This window comes from Desmodus rotundus, chromosome 3 (genome assembly GCF_022682495.2).
Source record: "Desmodus rotundus isolate HL8 chromosome 3, HLdesRot8A.1, whole genome shotgun sequence".
Taxonomy (NCBI): domain Eukaryota; kingdom Metazoa; phylum Chordata; class Mammalia; order Chiroptera; family Phyllostomidae; genus Desmodus; species Desmodus rotundus.
In genome coordinates, this window is record NC_071389.1 from 35,225,991 (window position 1) to 35,252,195 (window position 26,205).

Below are 26,205 nucleotides of genomic sequence, written 5' to 3' on the forward strand. Positions count from 1 at the left end.
TCCTTCACATGGTGACCCCTCTGTGGCCACAATCCCTCCATTTCCTCTTTCACTGTCCTGTCCCGTGATGTCTGTCTGACCCCTCCATACACACTATATGTTTCTCAAGGGCAGACCAGACCTGACCCCTCGCAGGGGCTCCAGCGCCTAGTTGAAAGTCATGGCACACACTAGCATCTGAGGAGCTGGTCTGGATGAAGAAAGGGAACCTGAAGCACAAAGACTAAAGGCGAAGAAGGGATTGAGATAGGGCCTGAGCCCAGATCCCCGGATGCCCATGATTTATCCACCACTCTAAGGAGTCCCAAGGCCTCACATGATTTCCTACCCTACCCACTACTGTGAAAAATGGGGAGAGCTAAAAATGAGGTAAGCCCATCTGTACAATGAGCAGTGTCAGATTCAGTGGCTTTTAAACCTTTTGACCTGACTCAGAGGAAGAAATGCATTTTACACAGCTTTACTATCTGTCATGTACTTTTTCTATTTCATTTAATTATTGTTATTTGTAATGCTAGCTGTGACTCAATAACTGATGAGCTAGCTGCTCAGGGAAGGAAAAGATAGCAGAAGCCAGAGGATGAGGTAATTAAAAGTCCACTGGTGGACTTCCAGTCAAGATGGCGATGTAGGTAGGCATGGTTCACCTCTTCACACAACCACATCACGATTACAACTAAAATATAGAACAACCATCACTCAGAACCATTAGAAACTGAGATGAATAGAAGTCAGACAACTACAGAATTAAAGAAACCACATCCATCCAGACTGATAGGAGTGGTGCAGACCCAGAATGGGTTGGTCCCACACCCACATGTGGTGGATAAAAATTCAGGAGGGATATCTTGGGAGCAAGGAATCCCAGACCCCACACCAGACCCCCCAGCCCAGGGCTCCAGTGCCAGGTAGATAAGTCCCAAAAACTTCTGGCAACAAAAACCAGTGGGGATTGAGTTGATGGAACAAACTTCTGGAGCCCCAAGAAGTTTCTCTTGAAGAACCCATACACAGACTCACCTACTCAGACTCACTCCCTCTGAGCTCCAGCACCGGGGTAGCAGCTCCACCAGTGGTATACAGGGAGAAATGGAAATGTCTGGCATCAATGTGAGCAGAGGCCATTGTCCCTTTTCTAAACCTCCCCCCACAGAGCCAGCAAGCTGGCGCCATATCTGAGACTCCATCAACCTGGCTAACACTGTTTGACCTGCCTAGGAGATCCCCAGAATCTCCACCACTCTCCAACTTACGGGGACACCCAAACTGCTTTTCCATATGGATGGCTGGTCTTGGTTCATGCTTCACAACTTCCTAAATCCTATTAAACAAGCAACAGCTGGTTTCAGTGAGTACCAAGCCCAAAACTAGCAGCAGCCAAACTAATTTTACAGCTTGGCTTCACCTGGGTCAGCAAAAGTAGCAGCCTTCTCAGATTGCTTTATAGCTCAAGCAGGGTGGCCCATGGCAAAACACAGATGGGGGATGACCTTGGCCTGCACCATCTGGGAAACTCCAGGGCCAGCACACCCAGCGGACAGCTACAGACCACATAGGAGCATCACCACCCTGCCCCTGCACAGCTGATCCTTCACAGAGGGTGGAGGTTGGTGGTCAGTGGTCATAGCCAATCCTTGCAGCTGGCTGGCCTGGGTAAATCCCTCCCATTGACCTGCCAATAGCAACCAAGGCTCAACTACAAGAGGAGGGTGTACTCGGACCACACAAAGGGCACACTTCAACTATTCAGCTTGGGAGATAGGGAAGGCTGTGTCACTGGCCCTACAGGACACCTACTACATTAAGCCACACTACCAAGGCAGGGAGTCAAAGCAGCTCTACCTAATACATAGAAACAAACACAGGGAGGCTGCCAAAATGAGGAGACAAAGAATCACGGCCCAAATGAAAGAACAGATCAAAACTCCAGAAAAAGAACTGAGTGAAATGGAGATAAGCAATCTATCAGAGGCAGAGTTCAAAACACTGGTTATAAAGATGCTCAAGGAACGTAGTGAGGACCTCAGCAGTATAAAAAAGATCCAGTCAGAAACAAAGAATACATTAATTGAAATAAAGAACAATTTACAGGGAAACAACAGTACAGTAGATGAAGTCCAGAATCAAGTCAATGATTTGGAACATAAGGAAGAAAAAAACAACCAATCAGAACAAGAAGAAGAAAAAAGAGTCCAAAAAAAATGAGGATAGTATAAGCAGCCTCTGGGACAGCTTCAAGATGTCCAACATTTGCACCATAGGGATGCCAGAAGGAGAAGAGAAAGAGCAAGGAATTGGAAATTTACTTGAAAAAATTAAAGAAAACTTCCCTAATTTGGTGAAGGAAATAGACATGCAAGTCCAGGAAGCACAGAGTGTCCCAAACGAGAGGATGCAAAGAGGTCCACTCCAGGACACATCATAATTAAAATGCCAAAGGTTAAAGAGAGAGTCTTAAAAGCAGCAAGAGAAAAGAAGATACTTACCTAGTGGGGAGTTCCCATAAGACTGTCAGCTGATTACTCAAAAGAAACTTTGCAGGCTAGAAGAACTATTGAAAGTGATGAAAAGTAGGGACCTACAGCCAAGATTGCTCTACCCAGCAAAGCTATCATTTAGAATCAAAGGGCAGATAAAGAGCTTCCCAGACAAGAAAAAACTAAAGGAGTTCATCTTCACTAAACCATTATTATATGAAATGTTAAAGGGACTTATTTAAGAAAAAGAAGAAGATCAAAACTATGAACAATAAAATGGCAAAATTCACAAATCTATCAACAATTGAATCTAAAAAACAAACTAAGCAAACAAGAACAGAGACAGAATCATGGATACAGAGAGCGTTTTGATGGTAACGAGATGGGAAGGGAGTGTGGGGGGATGGGTGCGGAGGTGAGGGGATTAAGAAGTACAAATAGATAGGTACAGAGTAACCGTGGGGATGTAAAGTACAGTATAGTAAAGGAGTAGCCAAAGAACTTATACACATGACCCATGGACATGAACAATGGTGTGGGGATTGCCTGAGGGAGTGGGGGATGCTGGGTGGAGGTGGGGCAAAGGGGGAAAAAATCAGGACAACTGTAATAGCATAATCAATAAAATATAATTAAAAATAAAAGTTCACTGATGAAAAGTTCACTGTGAGAGCAAGGCCTTGAAAACGAGGCAAACCCTGGTTAAAATCCCATGGGCCTGAGGGCCAGGGGAAAACGACTTCTTTCTGACCCTCACTCATTTATAAAATGGTTTTGAAAACCCCTCCTCCCCTGGGTTGTTGGTAAGGTTAATCATCCCATACTGGCCCTGCTGTGTGGTCGCCTGCCGGAGTCCTGCACTAGCCTGACACTGACCCGAGATTCCCAGTGTCCAGCACAGTTACTCGCACCAGGCAGTGCTCAGGCAAGACGTGGAATCCACGCTTTGATTCCCGTCCTGCCACCATGGACATGTGTTGTCCCTCTGAGCGTCCAGCACCGTCGTGCACACCCTGGGAACGCAGTACGGCCGGTGGGGGAAGCGCCTACAAGGACCGCCCCCGCCCCCTACAGCTCTCCGGGGGCAGCTTCCTCCTCACAGCTCTGTGAGTCGCCCCCCACCCCGCGCCCGTGCTTGGACGGCCGCTCCCTCCTCCTTCCCGCAGCTCTCCACTCCCATCACTCCGCGATCCTCCTCCTTCTCCTCTCCCTCCTCCACCTTTCTCCGGCCGCCCCTGTCCCCTATCTGTTCACCTCTCTTGGCCCTTGGGGACTCTAGGTTTCTAACCGCTGCGTCTCCACGCCTCTCGTCTCGTCTGTCTCTCTCTTTGGTCCCTGTATGTCTCTCTGCCCATCTCTGCCTATTTCTGTCTCTGTGTTTCCAGAACTCAGTTCTGTCTCCGCCCGTGTCCTCCCATCGCCGCCTGGCCAGTGCCGGAGGTGGCGGCGGGCCAGCTCCGGGCGCGATGAGCGGCGCCTGCACGAGCTACGTGAGCGCTGAGCTGGAGGTGGTGGGCGGCTTCAGCTGCCCGCGCCCAGGGGGCGAGGCGGCCGAGGTCTTCTGCTGCGGCTTCCGAGACCACAAGTACTGCTGCGACGACCCGCACAGCTTCTTCCCCTACGAGCACAGCTACATGTGGTGGCTCAGGTACCGGCCCTGGCCCTAATCCCACCTAGAACCCCAATCCAGTCTTAGCCCTCTTGCCCCACCTCGGCCAGGCCGCGTGCTAAACCCTCAGTTCTCATCCAAGTGCCCACCCTACCCAGTTTTTAACCTCTCGGGGCCCAACACAGACATTTGCTCTCACCCCATCACCAACCCAACTCCCTCTGCAAGCCCTTCTCAGCTCCATTCCCACATCCTGAATCTGGTTCCAACCACTGTTCAGATCCAGTCTTGAACCTCTCACCCCAACTCCATCCTGAAAAACCTTCAATCCATCCCCAGTCCAAGCGTCATCCTCCAGCACCCTCAACCCAACCCCCAAATACACACCAACACTCTGCCTAACAGCAAACTCCCATCTCCCTGTGTTCACAGGAAACCCAAACTCCACCTCTTCCAAGTGCCCACCAAGATCCCCTTCCTAATATCAACATCAACCTCACTCCTGACTTAATCACTCCCCAGTAGGATCCCAGCCCTTACTCCATCACCAGCCCAACCTCCCCCTCAGTAATCCCTGCAATTCCACCTCTGCTCTCCTTCCCCACTCTGACTGCAAACATTATATAGACCTGCATCCAAACCTCTGCTTCGAGCTTTAATTCTCACCTGATACTACACTCCAACTCAACCCCATCCTCAGCCCAGCCTCAACTCCTTCCCCCTGATATTCAGTCATTCTCTCAGCCACCTCTTACTGAGCACTTAGCTTTTCTAGGCCCTATGGTGAGTGCTAGGGAGGTACTACACTCCTGAGCTCAGACAGAAGACCAAGAGATCAGAGCTACCTCCAAGTTCATCATGAGACTATGGCATAATGCCACAGCAGAAGCCAGCTCAGACTGTATTAATCGAGTGATTTGGGTGAATATCTACCCACAAGTCCTCACTTTCCTCACTTGTTCAGGGAAGAGGGTGGATAGGCCATTGCTGACATTCCTGGAACCTCAGTGTGGGGATGAGAGGGAAATTGATTGCAGTCTCTCTTCATCTCCAAAGGCCTCCCCCAGTAAGTAGGACTTCATCCCTGAACCTGCTCTGAGAAAAAGGAATTGGCAAAAATGGAGTGGGCCATCTCAGTAGACAGTAATTTGCCTGTCCCTGGAGGTACTCGACCAGAGGCTGCATGCCCTCTGAGTGGGAGAAAACAGCCTGCCACTAAAACTTCTCTGAGTCTTTATCTTTTTATCTATCGAATGGGGAGGATGGTAAGTCATGGCCTTGATTTCCGACTAGGGCAAGGACCACATGAGATACAGAGGTGAAATCAGCTTGGCATATGCCACTGACAATTATAGATATTTCTTTTTCTAAACAGCTCAACCCATAATTCTAAAGGATTTTTGGATGGCCAGGTTTTCAGAGCCTGCACATTCAGCTGCTATCTGTAATCCAGAGAAATACATTAATTTATTCTCTGTTCATCCATATTTTCATTCATTTATTATATAGCCTTTGCCTTGTGCCAGGTGCTATACTAGGCACTGGGGGACACAGAAATCAATTATTCCCTGCCCCTCGGGAGCTCACAGTCCACTCAAAAAGAGATGACATGCACCTAAAGGACAACAATGGAGCTTTTCTTTAAGACCCACTCTGTACTTAGCACTGAGATGGATGCTGAGTATGATAGCACTTACTTCCCTTTGAGGTATAGAGATAGTGTGGAGCTTTGGGACTGATTAGAGCCCCATCCAGACCTTGGCTCTGTCACTTAATAGCTATGTGGATTCAGGCAAATTATGTCCAACTCTCTCTTTTCATCTTTAAAATGGCAATCGTAATACCTGTGTTATGGAATTGTTGCAGGATTCGGTGAAGTATGCATGTGAAAGTGACTTGTACATATTGTTGATGTTCGCTAAAAGGGAGTTCCCCTTCCCCAGTTCATAGGTGGGGAAAGTGAGTTGTCCAAGATTTTCTAGGAATGTCACAGCAGACTGAGATTTAGGACCATCCAAGGGCCAGATGCATTCATACATTGCAGCCCTGGCACGTTTTCTCTCCATTTTACAGATTAGAAAACTTGAAAGCCATTAAGTTGCTATCAGGGAGTGCCCCAAGCCAGGCTTGTCCTGCTGCACAACTGTCTAAATCTAAGCCTGGCTTTCTTATACCCTGCTCTATTCAGATCATTTGAAAAAAGAAATACTTAATGACCTTCTGGATACTGCTCTAGCCCTTGGAAACACAGAGATGAGTAACCCCCTCAGCACCCAGCCAGAACCCCAACCCTCTACTGCCACCCTCTTCCCTATACACCCCTGTTGTCTCTCCAGTTGCCTGGGACCTTCTTGATGCATGGAGTACTTTAGTGGCTTAGACAGTGAGGTAGTGATTGGATAGGGTGAGCTCTGAGGTCGCATCACATGTCAGTGTGGTCCCATCCTATGGCCCCAAGGCAGGCTAGTTCCTCTGTTCCCAGACAGATCATCTGAAACAGCTCCCACTTCCTTACGACCACTCATCTGAGATATATCCCCACAGCTCTCTCACCCACTCTTCAAAGGACCCTACTTTTAAAGGGTCCTTTCTATCCAGGTGGCCATAGATGTCCCTTGTAAGGGTGGAGTCCTAACTTGAGCAGGAGTCTCCCAGCTAAGAGCCTTATAAACAGTGAGTGTATCTCAAAAGAGGAAATAACATTTCAAGAACTACCAGGTACTACATGCTTTATGTGGAAAATGTACAAAGGACAGGAGAAATTAAAAAGGAAAGAAACCACGAGAGACCCAGTGTCTGAGCTTGGGTTCCCCAAAAAACTTGGAGACAAGGATTTGAGGAAAGATAGTTTATATGGAAATCAATCCTAGAAAACACTGGTGGGGCCCTGGCTGGTATAGCTCAGTGGATTGAGCATGGGCTGTGAACCAAAGGGTTGCCAGTTCAATTCCCAGTCAGGGCACATGCCTGGATTTCGGGCCAGGTCCCCAGTGGGGGCCACGTGAGAGGCAACCACACATTGACGTTTCTCTCCCTCTCTTTCTCCTTCCCTTCCCCTCTCTCTAAAAATAAACAAATAAAATATTAAAAAAAGAAAACACTGGTGGAGGGTGGGGAAGGGAAGGAACTAACGATGGCGTTACCAAGCAAGTCACCACCAAGGGTGACCAGAGCTTAAACCTGCTGACTTCTGCCAGCCAGTGTAGAACCTACACCTCAAAGTCATTCCACCTAAGGGCCAGGAAGCTGGGTATTTACATACCAGTTTCTGTTAGTCATTGGTTGTGTGCTGGTGTGAGAAGGCAGGCATTTTCTTGCCCTTCTGACCTGCTCACTGTACCGTTTGAGTCTGTTCTGGGCCCAAGAAAAACCTCAGGCAAAAAGATGCAAGTGCTGGCATTTGAAACTCTGGCCAGAATATTTTACAATTATAATCCTAATTGGACACGGACAGGACATTCACATCCTGGGCTATACCCAGCAACAGCCTGTTAGCATTTTTGGACATTTCCATTCAAACCTTATATGGTTATGCATCTATTTGTGTTTATTTGAGTTGCAGTTATGCAATATATTTAGTAGTATGTCCTGCTCTTTTCACTTAACATTCTCTCATCTAAATTTAGCCTTGGTCTTAAATATTATTTGAAAAAAAATGTTTTTAAGGGCTCTATGCTATTCAATTGCATCCATTGCAGGGATGTCCAGTAATTTATTTAGCCATGGTAATACAGACTCTCCAAAGCTCCAAGGTGTTTCTGTTTAGTGGAAATTAGCCATGAGCTAGCTGGGCGTGAAATGTGGCAGAAATGGCAAGGGCAGGAGTCTGGGGCGGGGGTCAGGGAGAGGGGTGGGCAGAAAAGCTGAAGAAGTAGTATGCAATATAGTGATTTATAAGATATTTGGTCTTCATCCACAGTTCCTGGCTCACAACTCCCCAAACCCTTGGAATTTCTTAAGTGTTAAGAATAATAAAGGTGTCTTTTGGGCCCCAATCAAAGGTGGGATCTGGTTGCCAGGAAAACCAACCTCATGATTAGAGGCTTGGAACTTACAGTCGCCCCATCCCTTCCTGACCTCAGGGAGAGGGGCTGGAGATTGAGTTCAATTGTCAATGGCCAATGACTTACTCAATCGTGACTAGATAATGAAGCCTTCATAAAAACCTAAAAGGACAGCAGTTGGTCCTTTTATTATTATTTTTTTTGGAGAGCTTCCATGTTGGGGAACCAGGATGCTTTCCTGTGCCACCAGGCGCTAAGCGCCACAAAAGCTAGTAAGCTCGTTTGTCCATGACCTTGCCCTATGTATCTCTGCATCTGGCTGTTGATTCAAATCCTTTAGTATCCTTTATTTTTAAAATATATTTTATTGATTATGCTATTACAGTTGTTCCATTTTTTCATCCCTTTATTCCCCTCCGCCCAGCACCACCCTTCCCACTAGCATTCCCACTGCTTAGTTCATGCCCATGGGTCATACATATAAGTCCTTTGGCTTCTTCATTTCCTGTACTATTCTTAACTTCCCCCTATTTTGTACCTACCAAGTATGCTTCTTATTCCCTGTACCTTCTCCTCCATTCTCCTCCCTCTCCCTCCCTGCTGATAACCCTCCATGTGATCTCCATTTCTGTGATTCTGATCCTGTTCTAGTTGTTTGCTTGGTTTGCTTGTGTTTTGGGGTTTTTTTTAAGGCTCATTTATTGATAGTTGTGAGTTTGTTGTCAGTTTACAGTTCATATTTTGAATCATCTTCTTTTTCTTAGATAAGTCCCTTTAACATTTCATATAATAAGGGCTTGGTGATGATGAACTCCTTTAACTTGACCTTATCTGGGAAGCACTTTATCTGCCCTTCCATTCTAAATGATAGCTTTACTGGACAGAGTAATCTTGGATGTAGGTCCTTGCCTTTCATGACTTTGAATACTTCTTCCCAGCCCCTTCTTGCCTGCAAGGTTTCCTTTGAGAAATCAGCTGCTAGTCTTAGGGGAACTCCTTTGTGGGTAACTGTCTCCTTTTCTCTTGCTGCTTTTAAGATTCTCTCCTTCTCCTTAATCGTGGGTAATATAATTATGATGTACCTCGGTGTGTGCTTCCTTGGGTCTAACTTCTATGGGAATCTCTGAGCTTTCTGGACTTCCTGCAAGTCTACTTCCTTTGCCAGACTGGGGAACTTCTCCTTCATTATTTTTCCAAATAAGTTTTTAATTTATTGCTCTTCCTCTTCTCCTTCTGTCATCCCTATGATTTGGATGTTGGAACATTTAAAGTTGTCCCTGAGGTTCTTAAGCCTCTCCTTATTGTTATGAAATTCTTGTTTCTTCATTCTGTTCTGGTTAAATGTTTATTTCTTCCTTCTGCTCCAAATCATTTATTTGAGTCCTGGTTTCCTTCCCTTTCCTGTTGGTTCCCTGTATATTTTTCTTCATTTCATTTTGCATAGTCTTCACTTTTTCCTCTATTTTGTGATCATACTCAACCATTTCTGTGAGCATCCTGACTATCACTGTTTTGAACTCTGCATCTGATAGGTTGGCTATCTTTTCATTGCTTAGTTCTATTTTTGGAGCTTTGATCTGTTCTTTCATTAGGGCCATATTTTTTTTTGTCTTCGCACAGCTGTTATGTTGTAAGGGGCAGAGTGTTAGGTATTCACCAGGGCTGGGCCACCCATGTTGCTGCGTTTTGGTGCTGTATGTGGGGGAGGGACCAGAGAGGGAACAATGCTTCTTGCTTGGGTCTCTGCCGGCTTTCAGTCATTTCCCCCACTACCCACAAGGCAATTGGGCCTTCTGGTGCTGATTCCTGGGTGGGTGGGTTTGTGTATGTTCTAGGACCCTGTAGGTCTCTCCAGTGGACTCTCCTGTGAGTCTGGGAGTTTCTCCCTCTGCCACAACTCCGACAGGTTTTTAGAGCCAGAGCTTTTGAGGTTTTATTTCCCAGTGCTGGGACCCTGGGTTGTGGGGGTGGTCTCACTCCCCAGTTGTTCCTCCCAGTTTATCTGCAGGCAAATGTGGGACCACCCAGTCCACCAGCTGCCGCCTTACCACGTGTCCTTTCTGCCCCGCTGCCAGTCTCTGCCCCTCCTACCAGTCTGAATGAATGTTTCTCCTTTACCTCCTTGGTTGTCAGACTCCCATACAGTTAGATTTTCTGGCAGTTCTGGTTATTTTTTGTTTTTAAATTTGTTGTTGTCCTTCTTTTGGTTGTGTGAGGAGGCAAAGTGTATCTATCTACACCTCCATCTTGGCCAGAAGTCCAATATCCTTTATAATAAACCTAGGGAGCGAACGATTTTTCTTGAGTTGTGTGAGCCATGCGAGCAACATAATGGAACCCAAGGAGGGGGTTATGGGACCTCCAATCTTACCTGGTTGGTCAGCAGCACAGGTAAGAGCCTGGACTTGCAGCTGGTGTCTGAAGTGTGTGTATGTGCTGGGGAGGGGGCAGTCTTGTACAGCTGAACCCTTAACCTGTGGAATCTGATTCTATCTTGGGTAGGTCCTATCACAATTGAGTTGAATTCTCAGACACCCTGCCGGGGTCAGAGAAACATTTGTTGGTGTGCAGAAGTCTCCAAACACATTGTTGACATTGGGTCTGGCAACCCTTTTCAGTCATAGGCAAGAAGGGCACAAAAACAAAGCCCAGTGCCTACCGACGTCCTAGCATTAGAAGAACATCTCACAGTGCCTGACACATAGTTGGTATTCAGTAATGTTTACTAACTGCCTACTCTGCGCCAGGGCTTGTATAAGGGGAGGACAAAGCCGATTAAATATGGTCTGAGTCTGCCTTCAAGGAACACATGAGAAATATGTAGAACACCTACTATGTGCCAAGAATATGACATATATCATTCATCCTCATGGCCACCCGTGGGATGCCGTGTTTTGATTATTCTCACTTTTCAGACAAAGAAGCTTAGGCTCAAAGGTTAAATGACTTCATAAGGACCTCATAGTTAGTTACAGAACTGGTTCCTAACCCAGGTAGGTCTGGTTCTGAAGCTCTTTGCTCTTTTCCCACCACATTGGACTGCCTGACCCAGTGGGAAGTGCTAAAGGTCCTCAGTAAAGCATCCTGGGTAAATCAGCCTGGCATGCAGGGAAAGGGAGTAGGGAAGAAAAAGGGGAGAGACAGATCACCAAGGAAAGCATTATTGAGGAGACATTTGAGATGGGCCTTCGAAGACAGGTAAAATTCCAACATAGGGAGATAATGGGGGGGGGGAATCATGTGAAAAAGAAAAGACAGTGGTCCCCAAATGAGCTTGGAGGGAGCTGTCTAAAGACTAAGTGACTTAGTCTCTTCAGGGCAGACACAGTGAGTGAGGGACCAGTGCAGGGAGGGTTTTAGATGTGGAATCCACACTCGTGTGACCTACTGGAGGGTGGGTCAGAAATTTCCTTGAGGCTGGAAGGACAACTGGTTTTTAACTAAGGGCTACCATGTGTCTTGATTTTTTTTAAAGAAACAGCAGTGTGGGGACAGCTCTTTAAGGTCATCTCCAGTTCCCTGGGGTGGGAGTAAATTGAAGAAAGTTGGAAGGGAAGGAGAGAAGAAGAAAGGGAACATGTACTGAGTCCCACCTACGTGGTGGGACACTTCTCCTATAACATGCTGCCTCCCAAGCCCCTTCCTGACAATCAGTTCCTCTATGGTCTTCTCTCCCCAGTATTGGTGCTCTTGTGGGCCTGTCCATAGCGGCGGCGGTCCTCCTGGCCTTCATTGTCACCGCCTGTGTGCTTTGTTACCTGTTCCTCAGCTCAAAGCCTCACGCAAAGTCGGACCTAGGTTTAAGCTTACAGACTACAGGTAAGAAAGAGGCCACGTGATTTCCTTGTACTCAGCAGGCGAGCAGTTTTACAGAGGGGACAGATTTAGAAATGATGTTTGGAACATTTGCCTCATGAGTGTTCCTGGAATATTCAGAAGCAGCAGCTTATGATGTGAACAATTCCCATCTAAACTTTTCATGTGCTCTGTGTTTGTCAAAATAATTTGATATAGTCAGCATTCTATTGGTTACACAAATATGAATTCATCTCATGGATCTTCTAAAACAATGTTTTAATTCTAGCCTTATGAAATACAAACTGATTTTAATACTACCCCAAACAAAAGACAATACGAAAAATTTGCTGTTCCCCAAACTCAATTTCCTCAGAAACTAAATACAGTTACTTTTGATAATCTGATGTGCTGAACTACCCACTTCTTTATTAGCACAAGCCCCCTAGAGCCTCCCTACTGGGCCCCCCAGGAGAATGTTGCTTTTTCACAAGTCTTTACATCACATGTTGTTACCACCTCTGCAAGGTCCTGTGAAAGAAACCAGTAGCTGTTGGCAAAAGATCTTTCAGTATAGTTTGGTTATAGACACCGCTCAAAATGGTTGTTATTTTCTCCAATTTACAAATGAGAAAATCAAGGCCGAGAGAGATTAGGTGACTTGCTCGAAGTATCACAGCTAATAAGTGGAAAGGCTGAAATCTAGCCCATGTCTTTCTGCCTCAGTCATGCTCTTTCTTCAGCCCACCACACTGGGTCTGTGCAGCATATAATTAAGCACAAAATTGTTTGATACCAAATGTTAAGGAGGGTTTCAAAAAGGAAAGGAGCCTTGAATTAGTGTGAGTTAGTGAAGGAGTTGGTTAGGCAAAATAGAGAGGGAAAGGCCTTCCAGGAGAGGACAAATAATGGGTAAAGCTGTGGGCAGGACTGAAGGAGACCTGTGCAGTGGCAAGGTCATTCACCCTGGGGCACCATAGGGAGTAAGGCCAGGCTGGACAGGGGAGAAATTTAATCTCAGAAGTAAGGATGGCAAACATCAGGGAGGGACAGGGGGCAGGGTGTGTAAAAGCTAAGTTTCAGAGAAAGACAGACAGAGCTTTTTCCTTCATACAAGATTATTTTTCCAATTTAACAGCAACTTTGTGCAACAAACAACAGCACATGAACCCTTCTCAGATCCTGACGATTATGAATGATCCCACTGTGGCTGAGCAGTGAAAAGCAGGACAGATGGCCTTCGAGGATGGGAGGGTTTGGCCGGCTTCCCTTGGAGTCGGGAAGACCTGGGAGGCAGTGGCAGAATAGAAAGAAAGCCTGAGCACAGACCCAGCCTTGGGGAGACCAGGGATAGCCCAGGCTTCAACTTTTATAGAGAAAAAGCATAAAAGTTAATGAAAGGCATAGAAGAACCTGACTATCCAGTGAGATATGGGAAAGCTCATTGTCACAGACAATTTAGTTCTCTCCAAGTTCATCTATAATTTAAAATCCCAACAAAAGGTTTCATGGAATTTGTCAAAATTCTAAAATTAATCTAGAAGAGTAAAGGTGTAAGAATGAACAAAACAATTTCAGAAGAGAAAGAAGGGACTTGCCCTATCAGATAATAAGATATTTTTTAAAGAAAAAAATTTGTCAATTTGATATTGGCACAGAAACTGACTGACAGAATTGGGCAATGCAATGTCCTGAACTAGTTGTAAATTTGCTGCTCAAGGACATTTGGCAATGTGTGGAAACATTTTTGGTTGTCACAACTGGGTGAAGGGTGCTCCTGGTATCTTTGAGTAGAGGCCAGGGATGCTATTCCACAGCCTACAACACAGAACAGGCCCCACAACAAAGAATTATCCAACCCTACATGTCAATAGTGCTGATGTTGAGAAACCCTAGGACAGAAAGTCCAGAAACAGACTAATTAAAATAGGGAAAAATTGGCAAATTTGCCTGCGTAAAATGCAAATAGACATCAAGTACAAATAATACAAAAGACATCATACATAAAGTTAAGAAGCAAGTGATAGACTACAAAGATGTTATAAATGGAGCTCTCCACACACAGGCAATCATTATTTGCAGAATCAATACTGTGAATTTTCCTATTTGCTAAAACTTATTTGTAACCTCAAAATCAATACTTACAGCATTTTCAAGGTCATTTTGTGAAAGTGGACATGCGGCGAGCAGCAAAAAATTTGAGTTGCCCCATCACACGTTCCCAGCTGAGGTCAAACCAGGCCGTGTTCTGCCTTCTCGTTTCAGGTCTCATGCTGTAAACAAGTGTTCTTTTCATGCCATATTGAGTGCCATGTTTTTGCATTTTTATGACTTTTGATGGTTTAACTGTTGAAAACGGCCCCCAAATGTAGTGCTGAAGTGCTGTCTAGTGTTCCTAAGCACAAATAGGACTGTCATGTGCTTTGCGGAGAAAATACATATATTAGGTAAACTTTGTTCAGGCAGGAGTTATAGTGCTCTTGGCCATTGGTTAAATGTTAATCAATTAATAGTATGTATTAAATAAGGTGTGTTTAAACAGAAATACACAAAACAAAGATATGTATTGATTGGTTGACAAAAATGTTTTGACCAGGGGCTCACAGGGACCTAACTTTTATTAACTACATTGGCAAAAGTAAAAAAACGGGTCACATTAATATTGAGAAGTTTGGGTAGGGGGAATGGATACTGTCATATATGGCCAATAAGAGTATAAAATGGTACCACCACTTGGTAGAGTACGTTGTCAATATCTATTTATATTAAAAATGAATATAGCCCTGGCTGGTGTGGCTCAGTGGATTGAGTGCCAGCCTGTGAACCAGGGGATCGCTGGTTCAATTCCCAGTCAGGGCACATGCCTGGGTTGTGGGCAAGGTCCCCAGTAGGGGGCGCACAAGAGGCAACCACACATTGATGTTTCTCTCCCTCTCTTTCTTCCTCCATTCCCCTCTGTCTAAAAATAAATAAAATCTTTAACAAAAATGAATATACCCTATAACTCAGCAATTCCACTTCTAATTATCTTAGAAGAAATAGTTAAAACTAGAAGAGGGTTTGTAAAGATGGATAACACGATATTTTGTCATATTGGAAACAAAGAGTGTCTATGTACCAGTAGAGGAATAATGAGATATGATACCACAGTTAGAAGGAATGAACTGGCTCTAAACAGATCGTCTCATTCATTCTTCACAATAACTGGGCAGAGTATAGATCTTATTACTATCCATTTTACAGATGAAGAAACTGAAGCCCAAGTTACCTAGTGAGTGCATGACAGAGCCAACTCTACCTCCACTCTCCTTGCTCTCCTTATTTCTGCGAAACAGAAGTCCCAACTATATGCCAGACACTCTTAAACTTTACATGCATTATCTCGTCTAATTTCCCAACTATCTGAGTGAGGTATGAATTATTATCATCCATTTTACAGGTGTGAAAAACAGGTCTCAAAGAGGTGAGACCACTTACCCAAGGGATCAGAGTTTGTAAATTGTGGATCTGGAATTCAAATACGTGTGCTTTTCTGCCTTCCAATTCCTACTCTTTCTACCTCACCAGGCTGGGTCCATGGGGTGCCCCTGCATGTGTCCTGGTCCTCTCATCTCTCCCCACCCTTTCTCCTCCCTCACCCTGAGCCTTCCTGTCAAAGAATACAGTTCATCCCTTGGCCCTGTGAGTGAAAACCACCCTCCTCATTTTTACTGCTCAGCCACCAGCTGGATTATTCAGTTGCCAGGTATGAATGGGATAAGGACGGAATGCCTATTGTTAGAATGCAGAGCCCTAAACTTCTTTCAGAGACCCCTTATCTCTTCCAAAGACCGTTCCATCTCATCTCCCTCTCTTGTCATTTCTTCATATTAAAATGCCCATAATCTATGTCTTCTTTAAATTCCTCAAGGGACTTAAGCAGCCTTTGCCTAAAATTCCCATCAGTTTGCTGACATTCAAATTTTCCATAGGGGGGTTCTTCCTCTCTTTGTCACACTGCACTTGGGCTTCCCTTCATTTTCTTCGCAGGGTTTTTTGCATAATGTAATTGTCTCCTGTGACATTTCCGGATAGTTTCCTTCTCTTTTTCTTGCCTTGAGATATCTGTGAGCCTAGACCCTTGGAGCACCTGCAGACAGAACTGAAAAGGGAGGGGAAGGGACTGTTCTCTGCTGGGATTTAAGGAATTTAAGTCCTCCTTCTCTTGGTCACAATCACAACCACTTGTAGGGCTGTCAGTCTTAAGGGAGAGAATCTAAGAACTCCTCTCCTAGCAGGTCATCACAGGATAGTCCCAAGTGCAATGCTGAGGGCCCCAGACAATGGAAGGACAGGCCACAGAGGTCCTTGGAGAATGGTGGGAAGGCACAGCCCTGGTCTGGGACATCCAAGAGCCTGACTCTAATCCTGGCTTTGTGGTTCTCATTGTGTGGCCTTAGGCAAGTCACTTCTCTCTGGGCTTCAGTTTACTCTGCAAAATGTATACAGTAATACCTACTAAGAAAGTTATGAAAACTAAAGGCGATGCTTACATAGGAGCTAAATTAGTCTCTTGCACATGGTAGACTTTTAACAATTAGCTGTCATGTTTTTTATTATTACTAAGTACTTAGATTTTACATTAGTCTCCTTAAACAGCCTGCTGATATCTCAGAGATACGAACTGTATCTTAAATGCCTTTGTATCCCCAGAACCTAGGGTAGTTCCTAATCTATAGTAAGGGTATGCTTGCTCTGTGGAAACAGTCCAAGCTTTGGAATCAGGCAGAATGGGAAGTGAATCCTGGATGCAATATTTAAGGGCTGTTTCAATATTGACTTTTTTTTTACCTGGGCCTTGGTTATTTTTCTATAACATGGAATAACAATACCCATCTCAGAGTGTTAGGAGAAGCAGATAAGATTGTTGCACCAGTGCATTTCAGCCAAACATGAATCTTACTGTAACTGCTCTGCTGCTCAGAGCCACACAATTTAAGAGGGACTTTGGCCAATCAAAAGGTGATCAGAGGCATCTCAGTCTAGGACCCAAGTCCTGTCAGTATCAGCTGAGGAGCTGGGGACTTTGGGCCTTGAACAAAGGAGGCTCGGAGCTCGCAGGGTAGGGCCTCAGATCTCTGCAAGGCTGTCCTGGGGCACAAGGAGGAGACATTCAGTGAGAAGCCAGAGAACAGAACTGGGATCAGTGTAGGGAGCCATAGGGAAGCAGATACTGACTCAGGAAAGACAGACCTTTCTAAGAGAACTGAAATACTCTTGTAAAGAACACCCTTACTGCTCTGGGCTATTTGGTTCATCAATTTGTAACTCTTAGTTTTAGAGAAAAAACACCCCCAAAACTGGAAGGTAATCAGGTACTCACACCTGATTTATTAATTAGTAATAATAAATTTATTATTGTTTAATAGTAGTTAATAATAGGGAATAATAGTTAATAATAATAATAGGGACTTATTAAGAGTTAAGGGGATTTTTGCATTGAATAGAAGGTTGCTAAACCCCTATACCAAATGGAATGCCTTAAAATGCAAGCTTAAATAGCAAAGGATCCTAAGGAATCTACAAAACACACACACACACAGACACACACCCAAAACAACGTCCTAGAACTAATAAGTGCATTTAGCAAGATCATTGTATGTAAGGTGAGAACCAAACATTAATTATATTTATATATGAGATAAATTAACAACAAAGAATTAGGGACTACGATTAAAAACACAATAATACCATTTATAGTCACTCCCCTGAAATGAAATACTTAGGTGTAAAACTAATAAAACAGGATCTATAGAATAAACACAAAATACTGATGAAGGAAATCAAAGAAGACAAGTAAATGGAGAGATATACCATGTTCAAGAATTGGAAGGCTCAACATAGTAAAGATAAACATTGCAGCAGTTTATTTGTACATATAGACAAATTGACTCGAAGATTTACATGGAAAGACAAAGGAACTAGAACAGCTAAAATAATATTGAAAAGGAGTATGAAAGTTGGAGGAAATCACACTATTTAGTAAGATCTTAAGACTATTTAGCGATAATAATCAACAGTAATTAGGACAGTGTGGTATTAGAGGAAGGACAGACACATAGTTCGAGTGAAGAGTCCAGAAATGGACCCCATATGATAAGTATGTCCAAAAGACTTTTGACAAACATACAAAAGCAATTCAATGGAGGAAGAATAGTTTTTTCAATAAATGGTGTTGGAAGAACTAGACTTCCATAGGTAAAAAAAGTAAACCTTTCACCTAAACCTCACACCTTATATAAAAATTAACTCAAAATAAATCATAGATCTATATGTAATCATATAATTTATAAAACTTTTACTATAAAACTTTTAAAAGAAAACAGGAGAAAATGTTCATTAGCTGGGGTTTGGCCAAGATTTCTTAGACAAGGCATAAAAGGTACAACTCTTTTTTGGGGGGGTTGTTTATTTTTTATTTTTGTATTTATTTACTGTTCATGCTATTACAGTTGTCCCAATTTCCCCCCTTTTTCCCCTAACCCCCAGACACCCCTTCCCACAGTCAGTCCCCACACCAATGTTCATGTCCATGGGTGATGCATATATGTTCTTTGTCTAATCCCTTCACCTTCTTTCAGGCAGTCCCACCCTCCACTCTCCCCTTACAGCTGTCTGTTCAGTCTGTTTCTTGTATCTGTGCCTCTGATTCTATTTTGTTCGTTAGTTTATTTTGTTCCTTAGATTCCAGATATAAGTGAGATCATATAGTATTTCTCTTTCATTGCAAAATGAAAAGGGAACCCACTGTATGGGAAGACATATTTGCCAATGATACATTGGACAAGGGTTTAATCTCCAAAATATATTAAAAACTCATAACTCACATGACTCAACACCCGGAAGACAAACAATCCAATTAAAAAATGAGCAAAGGACCTGAGTAGACAGTTCTCCAAGGAGGACATACAGATGGCACATAGACATATGAAGCAATGCTCAGCATCACTAGCCATCAGAGAGATGCAAATTAAAACCTCAGTGAGATAGCACCTCACACCTGCCAAAATGGCTACCATTAATAAATCAACAAACAAGTGCTAGTGAGGATGTGGAGAAAAGGGAACCCTAGTGCACTGTTGGTGGGAATGCAGACTGGTGCAGCCACTGTATGAAACAGTATGGAGTTTCCTCACAAAATTAAAAATGGAACTGCCTTTTGATCCAGTTATTCCACCACCGGGACTATATCCAAAGAATCCTGAAACGCCAATTCGAAAGAATATATGCACCCCTATGTTCATTGCAGCATTATTTACAATAGCCAAGATTTGGAAACAGCCTAAGTGCCCATCAGTAGAAGAGTGGATACAAAAGCTGTGGTACATTTACACAATGGAATACTATGCGGCAGTAAAAAAGGATGCATTCTTTTGCAACAGCATGGGTGGAACTGGAGACTGTTATGCTAAGTGAAATAAGTCAGGCAATGAAAGACAACCCACTTTTTAAAATATTGGTCATTGTGACCAATGACCAAAGTCCAAAATTTTTGTGAAAAGACAAAAATTAAGATAATTAAGATATTAATGAAGATAATGAAAAGACAGTCCCCTTACTGGTGAATAATATTCTGACACAGGACTTTTATCCAGAATACATAAAGAATTCCCAAAACTTAACATTAACAAACCAAACAATCCCATTAGGGAATGAGCAAAAGGCTTAAACAGATACTTCACAGATAGCAAGTTAGCACATGAAAAAATGTTTCACCTTCATTAGCCATTAAAAAAATGAGTATTAAAACTACAGTGAGATACCACTTCACACCTATCAGAATACTGAGGTAAAAACTGATAATACCAATTGAGGAATGGAGCAACTGGATTTCTTATACACAAGGTGAGGGAAAAGTAGGTTTATAGTTGTGAGTACACGAAACAGAGTTTATTCTTGTGTTATTATTTATTAATTATTGTATTATTTTCTGTATGAATAAATCTAAACCTACTTTTGCCCTCCCCTGTATTGCTGGTGGGAATGTAAAATGGTAGAGCCACTTTGGAAGATGGTTTGGTGTTTTCATAAAGTTAAACACACACTTACCATATTTATTAATTTCCTATGGCCACTGAAACAAATGACCACAAATGTGGTGGCTAAACATCATAGAACTTTATTCTCTCACAGTTCCAGGAGCAAGAAATTCAAAGTCAGTTTTCTGAGTCTAAATTGAAGTCTCTAGGGGGAAATCTGTTCCCCGGCCCTTTTTCTGGTGACTGCCAGCATTCCTCTGCTTGTGGCCGTATCACTCCCATCTCTACCTCCGTCTTCACATCACTGTGTGTGTCTGTCTCCCCCTGCCTTTCCCTTATAAGGGCACTTGCGAAGGCACCTATGACCCACCTAAATACTTCAGGATAATCTCCTCATCTCAGAATTTCCCATTTAATTACATCTGCAAAAATTTTACCATATGAGATAACACTTACAGAACCTAGACATTAGGACCTGATGTCTTTGGGGGCCACCCTTCAGCTCACTATACTGTGCAAATCAGCAATCACACTCCTAGGTAATTATCCTGTAGAAATGAAAATGTATGTCTGTACAAAACCTGTGCATGAGTGTTCATAGCAGCTTTATTTGTAATAGGTAAAAACCGGAAACAACCCGAATGTCCTTCAGTGGGCAAACAGTACAGCCATACGATGGAATATATGCAGCTATAAAAAGGAATGAACTATCCATACACACAACAGCTTGAATGGAGCTCAAAGATATTATGCAGAGTGAAAAAAGCCAATCTCAAAAAGCTATATACTATATAAGTCCATTTATATAACACTTCTGAAATGACAAAATTATAGTAACAGAGAGTGGATGGTGGTTACCGGGAATTAGGTTTCAGAGGAAGGCCTGACTCTAAAGGGCTAGCATGAGGACTTCACACTTGGGCTAAAGAACTGTTCTATCTCCGTGGTGATAGAACAGTTCTGTATCCTGAGTGTGGCAGAGGTTATAAAAAGCTACATATGGGATAAGCTTGAATGGTACTAAACATCAAAAAAGTACATATAAAAACTGATAAAATTGAATAGGATCAATAGTAGCTTAGTATCAATGTCAGTCTCCTGGTTTTGAAATTGTTTTATGCTTATATAATATGTTATCAATGGGGACAGCTAGGTGGAGGACATACTGGAACTCTGTATTATTTCTGTAACTTCTGGTGAGTCTGAAATTGCTTAGAAATAAAAATTTAAAAACAAAACAAACAATAAAGGAAATTATTGACTCTATAGGTGAGAAGTCCAAAAGTAGGGGTGGGCTTCAGGCGCAGTTTGAATAGAAGTTTACAGTATTCTCAGGCTTATGACCACATCCTCCAAGAGTCGCTCAACTCTGCCCTCTATCTGTGTTGGCTTTGTCCTCAGACTGACTGCTTGTTGTCCAAAGTTGGCTACCAGCAGTCCCTGGGACTATGTGTTTTTTGTTCCCTTCTGCATGCCAGGAGGAGAAAGCGAGCTATCTCTTCCTTCAACCAGGGGGAAAGTAATAAAGGCCTGAGCTCTACTCTGAATTGACCACCTTAGGTCATGTGCCCACCCCTAAACCAATCACTGTGCCCAGGGAAATGTTAGGCACTGATTGCCCATCCATATGACAAAGGAATGGGATCACTTGACTGACTCAGATAAACCAGGACCCACTCCTGTAGATAGGGTGGGGCCAAATATAATTACTATTTATATGGGATTAAATATCCCACCCAAATATGATTACTATTACCAGGTGGGAAAGGGGAAGAATGGATGTTGGGTAGGCAACTCCAATATCCAGTAAAACTTCTGTCTTGAAATTTACTCTTCCCTTGGTTTCAGGGGCACCATTTTTTCCTAGATATCATCCATCAATGGGTCTTCAAGCATGAGTTTTCTAGACAGAGAAGGTATAAAGTGTCATTCTAGAAGAAACAGCACAAGCCAAGACGCAGAGATGGGAAGGGATGGACCCATTTAGGGAATAATGAAAGTTTTGGTGTGGCATAGTATAGAGTTTATCAGGGAAGAATGCTTAGTAATGAAGCTGAATAGGAGAGATGGACCAGTGGTAAAAAGCCTTGAATGCCATGTCAAGTGTCCCAGGCAATGGGAAGATATCGAAGGCTTTTGAGAAAGAATGGTATATGGACTCACTTGACCTTAGACAGATCTCTCTGGCCACAGCCTGAAGAGTAGACTGGAGGGGCACGACTGGAGGCTGTTCCAGTGCTCAGGACAGAAGGAGATGAAAGCCTCACCAAGGGCAGTGGCCTTGAGGATGGAGAGAAATGGATGAACATGGCAGGTAGTGATTTGGTGGAATCGGCAGGACCTGGTGAACTGCTTGACTTTGTGAAGGGGTTAGAGGAGAAAAGTGTGAAGGATGGTGAGAGATGACTCACATTTCTGGCTTGAACGCTTGGTACATTTTTTAGGTGGGAATGCCTAATTGTGTCAAATGCTGGTGAGTCAAGGATTTATAAGTGATCATGGGGTTTAGTGGCAAAATATTTTAAACTATGGTGGGAGCAGAAACCAAGAAAATTGCATCAGAGTAAGTCAGGAATGGGAACTGGGAGAATAAAGAGCCAAATGAGCCTCCTTTGAAATTCAGGTATAAGAGGAGAGGATAAAGCAGTGGAGAAAGTCATGAAATCTATTCTTAAAATAATGTATATTTTTAAAATTCCCAGCACCTCTCTGCATACTGGTTGTGTAGTAGCCTGTACCATCTATAAAATTCATTTTTTAATAGTACCTACCTCATGGGTTTGTGGTAAAGGTTAAGTCTTCACATCTCTCTCTCTTTTTTAAGATTTTATTTATTTTTAGAGAGAGGGGAAGGGAAGGAGAAGGAGAAAGAGAGGGAGAGAAACATCAGTGTGTGGTTGCCTCTCACGTGGCTCCCACTGGAGACCTGGCCCGCAACCCAGGCATGTGCCCTCACTGGGAATTGAACCGGCAACCCTTTGGTTCACAGCCCGCACTCAATCCGCTGATCTACACCAGCCAGGGCCTTCTTATCTCTTAACAATTGTTTATTGTCTGTCTCCCCCATTAAACTTAAGTTTATTAGAAACATTGACAGCTCCTAGTGCATGGCGTGGTATATTGCTAATGAATATTTGTTAAATGAATAGTGCATTCAAGACTCTGAACACAGTCCTGCCTGCCCAAGGTAAGAACTCAGAGAAGTTAGCCGAGGTGTTGAGCCCAGTGGGAGGAATGGGATGCAGGAGGAAACCCCATGCCTTCAGCTTGCTGTTTTCCAGATCCTGAGGAGGTGCCCCCTGACCAACAAGATGGGAATTCAGGCAAGTCGGTGGAGGTGCCAGGAGTGAATCCTCTACAGCAAAGTTACCCCTTCCTGAAACCACAGCTGGACTGGAAGGAGGAGCAGGCTGTGGACCCCAGATGCCTCCTCCAGCACTGCTTCATGGCCACAGTGACCACCAGTGACATTCCAGGCATCCCTGAAGAGGCCCCTGTCCCCAATCTAATCTCATATGGACCAGCCCCATAGACATACAATAAATGTCTCTACACCATCCTCTTCTGGAGTCTATTCAATGGAAATGTGGGGGTGGGCATGATCAAAGGCACTTTAGTGCTTAGTGGGATAAATGAGGGCTTTTCCCAGCAAGCCCACCCAGAGCCTGCTGTGGGCCCAGCTATTTTGCTCTGCCTAGCCCACTGTGAGCCAAAGGGAGTTCAGACATGGATCCCAAGTAAAATAATCAGTAATAACTCCATGAAATCAAGGAGAAGCCCAGGGTTAGTGGAGGCTCTGAGGAGCCACTCACCTAACCTAGAGAGTCAGAGAACCCTGACTTGTTCTTCCTGATACAGAGCAGGTGTACTTAGGATACCATGGAAGATGACTGGTACCCAGAGGCAAATGAATCTCTGCTCCACTCCTAGAGTGAGCCATCTGCCAGGGGACAGAATGAAGGGGGATGCAGAGTACACAGGGCCCGACCATGTTTAATATCATTCAGTTCCTTAGGTAGATAAAAGAATGAATCAATGAGTGAGGAAATGAATGGTTAGCAGGTCAAACACAGGCTCCGTAATGTGGACTCAGCCACTTCCTGACCCTGCATAGCCTTGATAAAGTCCTTAGTCTCCCTGAGCCTCAGTTCCTTTGCTGGGTTATGGTGAGTGTTCAGAGATAATGGATGTGAGCCCCCTTGATAAACATAAAAGTACTACAAATACTTGAAAATTACAAATGGATGTTATTCAATATAACAGTAACAGCAGGTACTCTGGAGTCAAATCATTGGTTCAAATCTTGTCCTTGCCCTTACTTGCTAAGTAACATCTGTGCCTTGGTTCTCTCATCCATGCAAGCAAGTATAATAGTTGTTCCTACCTTAAAGGGTTTTGGAGGATGAAGTTACTTAGTCCATGCAAAGTGCTCAGAACAGAGTTGGCCAATGGAAAGTTTTATGTGTGTGTGTGTGTGTGTTTTAATTAAACTGATAGCAAAGAAATCTGAGAGCAGGGTGCTGTCTGCCACCCCTCTCTCTCATTTTTTTTTATTTTGAAAATCTAATTGGCTTTATTAAGTGATTCATGAAAAGAGCAGCATTCCCTATAGCAAGTACAAAGGAGCCCTCTCTCCCCCACCCCCACCCTATCTTATGCCCCCTCCCCACCTGCACAGCTGTTATCATCTTTGGCAGTGGCTCTAGGCTTTGCCTTGGGAGTGCAAGGCAAGGATTGGAGAGACTTAGTAGCCACTGAAAGCAGCTCTTCACATTTCTGACAGTGACATAACCTGCTGCTGGATTTGACGACACTGAATTGGTCACTCTTAGATAGTTCATGGGAACTGAGCCAGGCAAGGCCACATGATGGAGTGAGTCACACACAGAAGTGCCCTAGGCTGAAAGCCAGGAGACCTCGGTTCTGGTCTTGCTTTATTTGTTGTCTGTGGGCCTGTGTGTGTGCGTGTCTTATTTTCAGCACTCTAAACCCAGCACCTTTCTCTACTTCTTGTATGTTCGGTGGCATCTTCTGTGCCAGGACCTGTGCAGGTTACCAGAGACAACAGGGAATCAGCCACAGCTGCTGGCCTCTGGCACTCACATGGAGGGCAAGGTAGGCACACCAAAGGGCAGTTGGCCCAATGGCAGCCCTTCGTGCAGCTCGAGGAAGGACCAAGTGATATTTGAGCTGAATCATCAAAGATGAGTCAAAGGTTCCACGTGAGACAGGTCAGAAGACGTTATGGGCAGAGTACAACCTGTTCAGAAACAGCACGTTGCAGGGCAGTTTAGTCTCTGTTGTTCCGTGTGACCTTTCGCAGGACTGAGCCTGTCTCTCTCCTTAGCATCCCCGTCAGGGAAATCCAATTTTGCTCTGAACAATTTCTGTGTTTGGCCTTGGGGGAGGTTACAAGGAAGGATCCAAAGCTGCCCTTGCCTTTAGGTCTGATGGGGGAAGGTAAATTCTAAAAACTCCAGTGGTTGTCAGTGGCCTAAGGCAATGGTTTCTGAACTTGAGCCTGCATCGGAATCAGCTGGAGGGCTTGTTAAAACTTGGATTGCTCTTTCCCTCTGAGAGTGTCTGATTCAGTAGGTCTGGAGTAAGTCTCCAGAATTTGCATTTCTAAGTAGTTCCAGGTGATGCGGCTGCTGCTGCTGCTCTGCGACCATCCTTACAGCAAGACTGGCCAGAAAGAACAAAGGGGACTCAGAGCAGGGTGGGGGTGGGGAGTTAGGAGGAGACCTCACACTGAACAGGGCCCTGAGGACCTGGTAGAATTTCCGCAGCAGAAACCTGTGTGGATGGCGTGAGGATAGGTGGAAAATAGGCTGTGTGTGCTGTCTTTGCTGACCTACGCATCCCTGGCCCAGACAGCTCCTCCCCATACATCCCCAGATTCAGCTTCTCTCATTTGAATTCAATCAATCCTCAGAGCTGGCTCTCACTGGGGTTGGCTTGTCTGAGGCTTGGTTTGGAAAACAAACTGCCCACCCTGTGCAGCAGGAACCCCCTCCCACCCCCCACCCCACCCCCACTCCCAGGGCAGCCAAGGAGGAAGGAAGCTGGGTGGGCTGACGCACAGACAGAAATAGTCTGAGCTCACTGCTGCTCCCAAGCACACATCGACCGGCAATTATTTCTTGTAAATTGCTTTCCCGGTTATGTTCAGAACATGCGTGTGTGCCTGCCTGAGAACGAACACTCAGAGGGGACTGGGTGAAGGCGGAGAGCTCAGGACTGGGCCCCAGATGGAGGGAGCCCAAGTCTCAATCTTCACCAAGAATTGGGGAACTGCTGAC

At 44.3% G+C, this 26,205-nt stretch overlaps 2 protein-coding genes across 3 annotated transcripts; one reads left to right on the top strand and one right to left on the bottom strand.

Annotated features, from left to right (window-relative positions):
- Positions 1-3,518: 3,518 nt before the first annotated feature.
- On the top strand, positions 3,519-23,451 carry SHISAL2A (shisa like 2A). 2 transcript variants are annotated; one of them, XM_045204363.2, is made up of 4 exons: positions 3,519-3,583; positions 3,863-4,125; positions 11,770-11,909; positions 23,170-23,451. In XM_045204363.2, exons 2-4 carry the CDS (start codon positions 3,944-3,946, stop codon positions 23,433-23,435), a joined length of 588 nt encoding a protein of 195 aa, XP_045060298.2. In that variant the 5' UTR covers positions 3,519-3,583; positions 3,863-3,943; the 3' UTR covers positions 23,436-23,451. The 2 variants fall into 2 exon arrangements, with proteins under 2 accessions (XP_045060298.2, XP_024427028.2); XM_024571260.4 differs by having other exon boundaries at positions 23,185-23,451.
- Positions 15,620-15,949, bottom strand: TCEAL7 (transcription elongation factor A like 7). The gene is given in 3 exon segments (XM_024571061.1): positions 15,620-15,753; positions 15,756-15,877; positions 15,879-15,949. Coding segments are annotated over 3 exon segments (327 nt in total).
- Positions 23,452-26,205: the final 2,754 nt, after the last annotated feature.

Excerpts from the sequence above, each read along its gene's own strand:
- SHISAL2A (XM_045204363.2), top strand. The coding sequence starts at position 3,944 with ATGAGCGGCGCCTGCACGAGCTACGTGAGCGCTGAGCTGGAGGTGGTG. Across the intron at positions 4,126-11,769 it reads AGCTACATGTGGTGGCTCAG|TATTGGTGCTCTTGTGGGCC; the intron begins GTACCGGCCCTG and ends TTCTCTCCCCAG. Across the intron at positions 11,910-23,169 it reads TTTAAGCTTACAGACTACAG|CTTGCTGTTTTCCAGATCCT; the intron begins GTAAGAAAGAGG and ends CCATGCCTTCAG.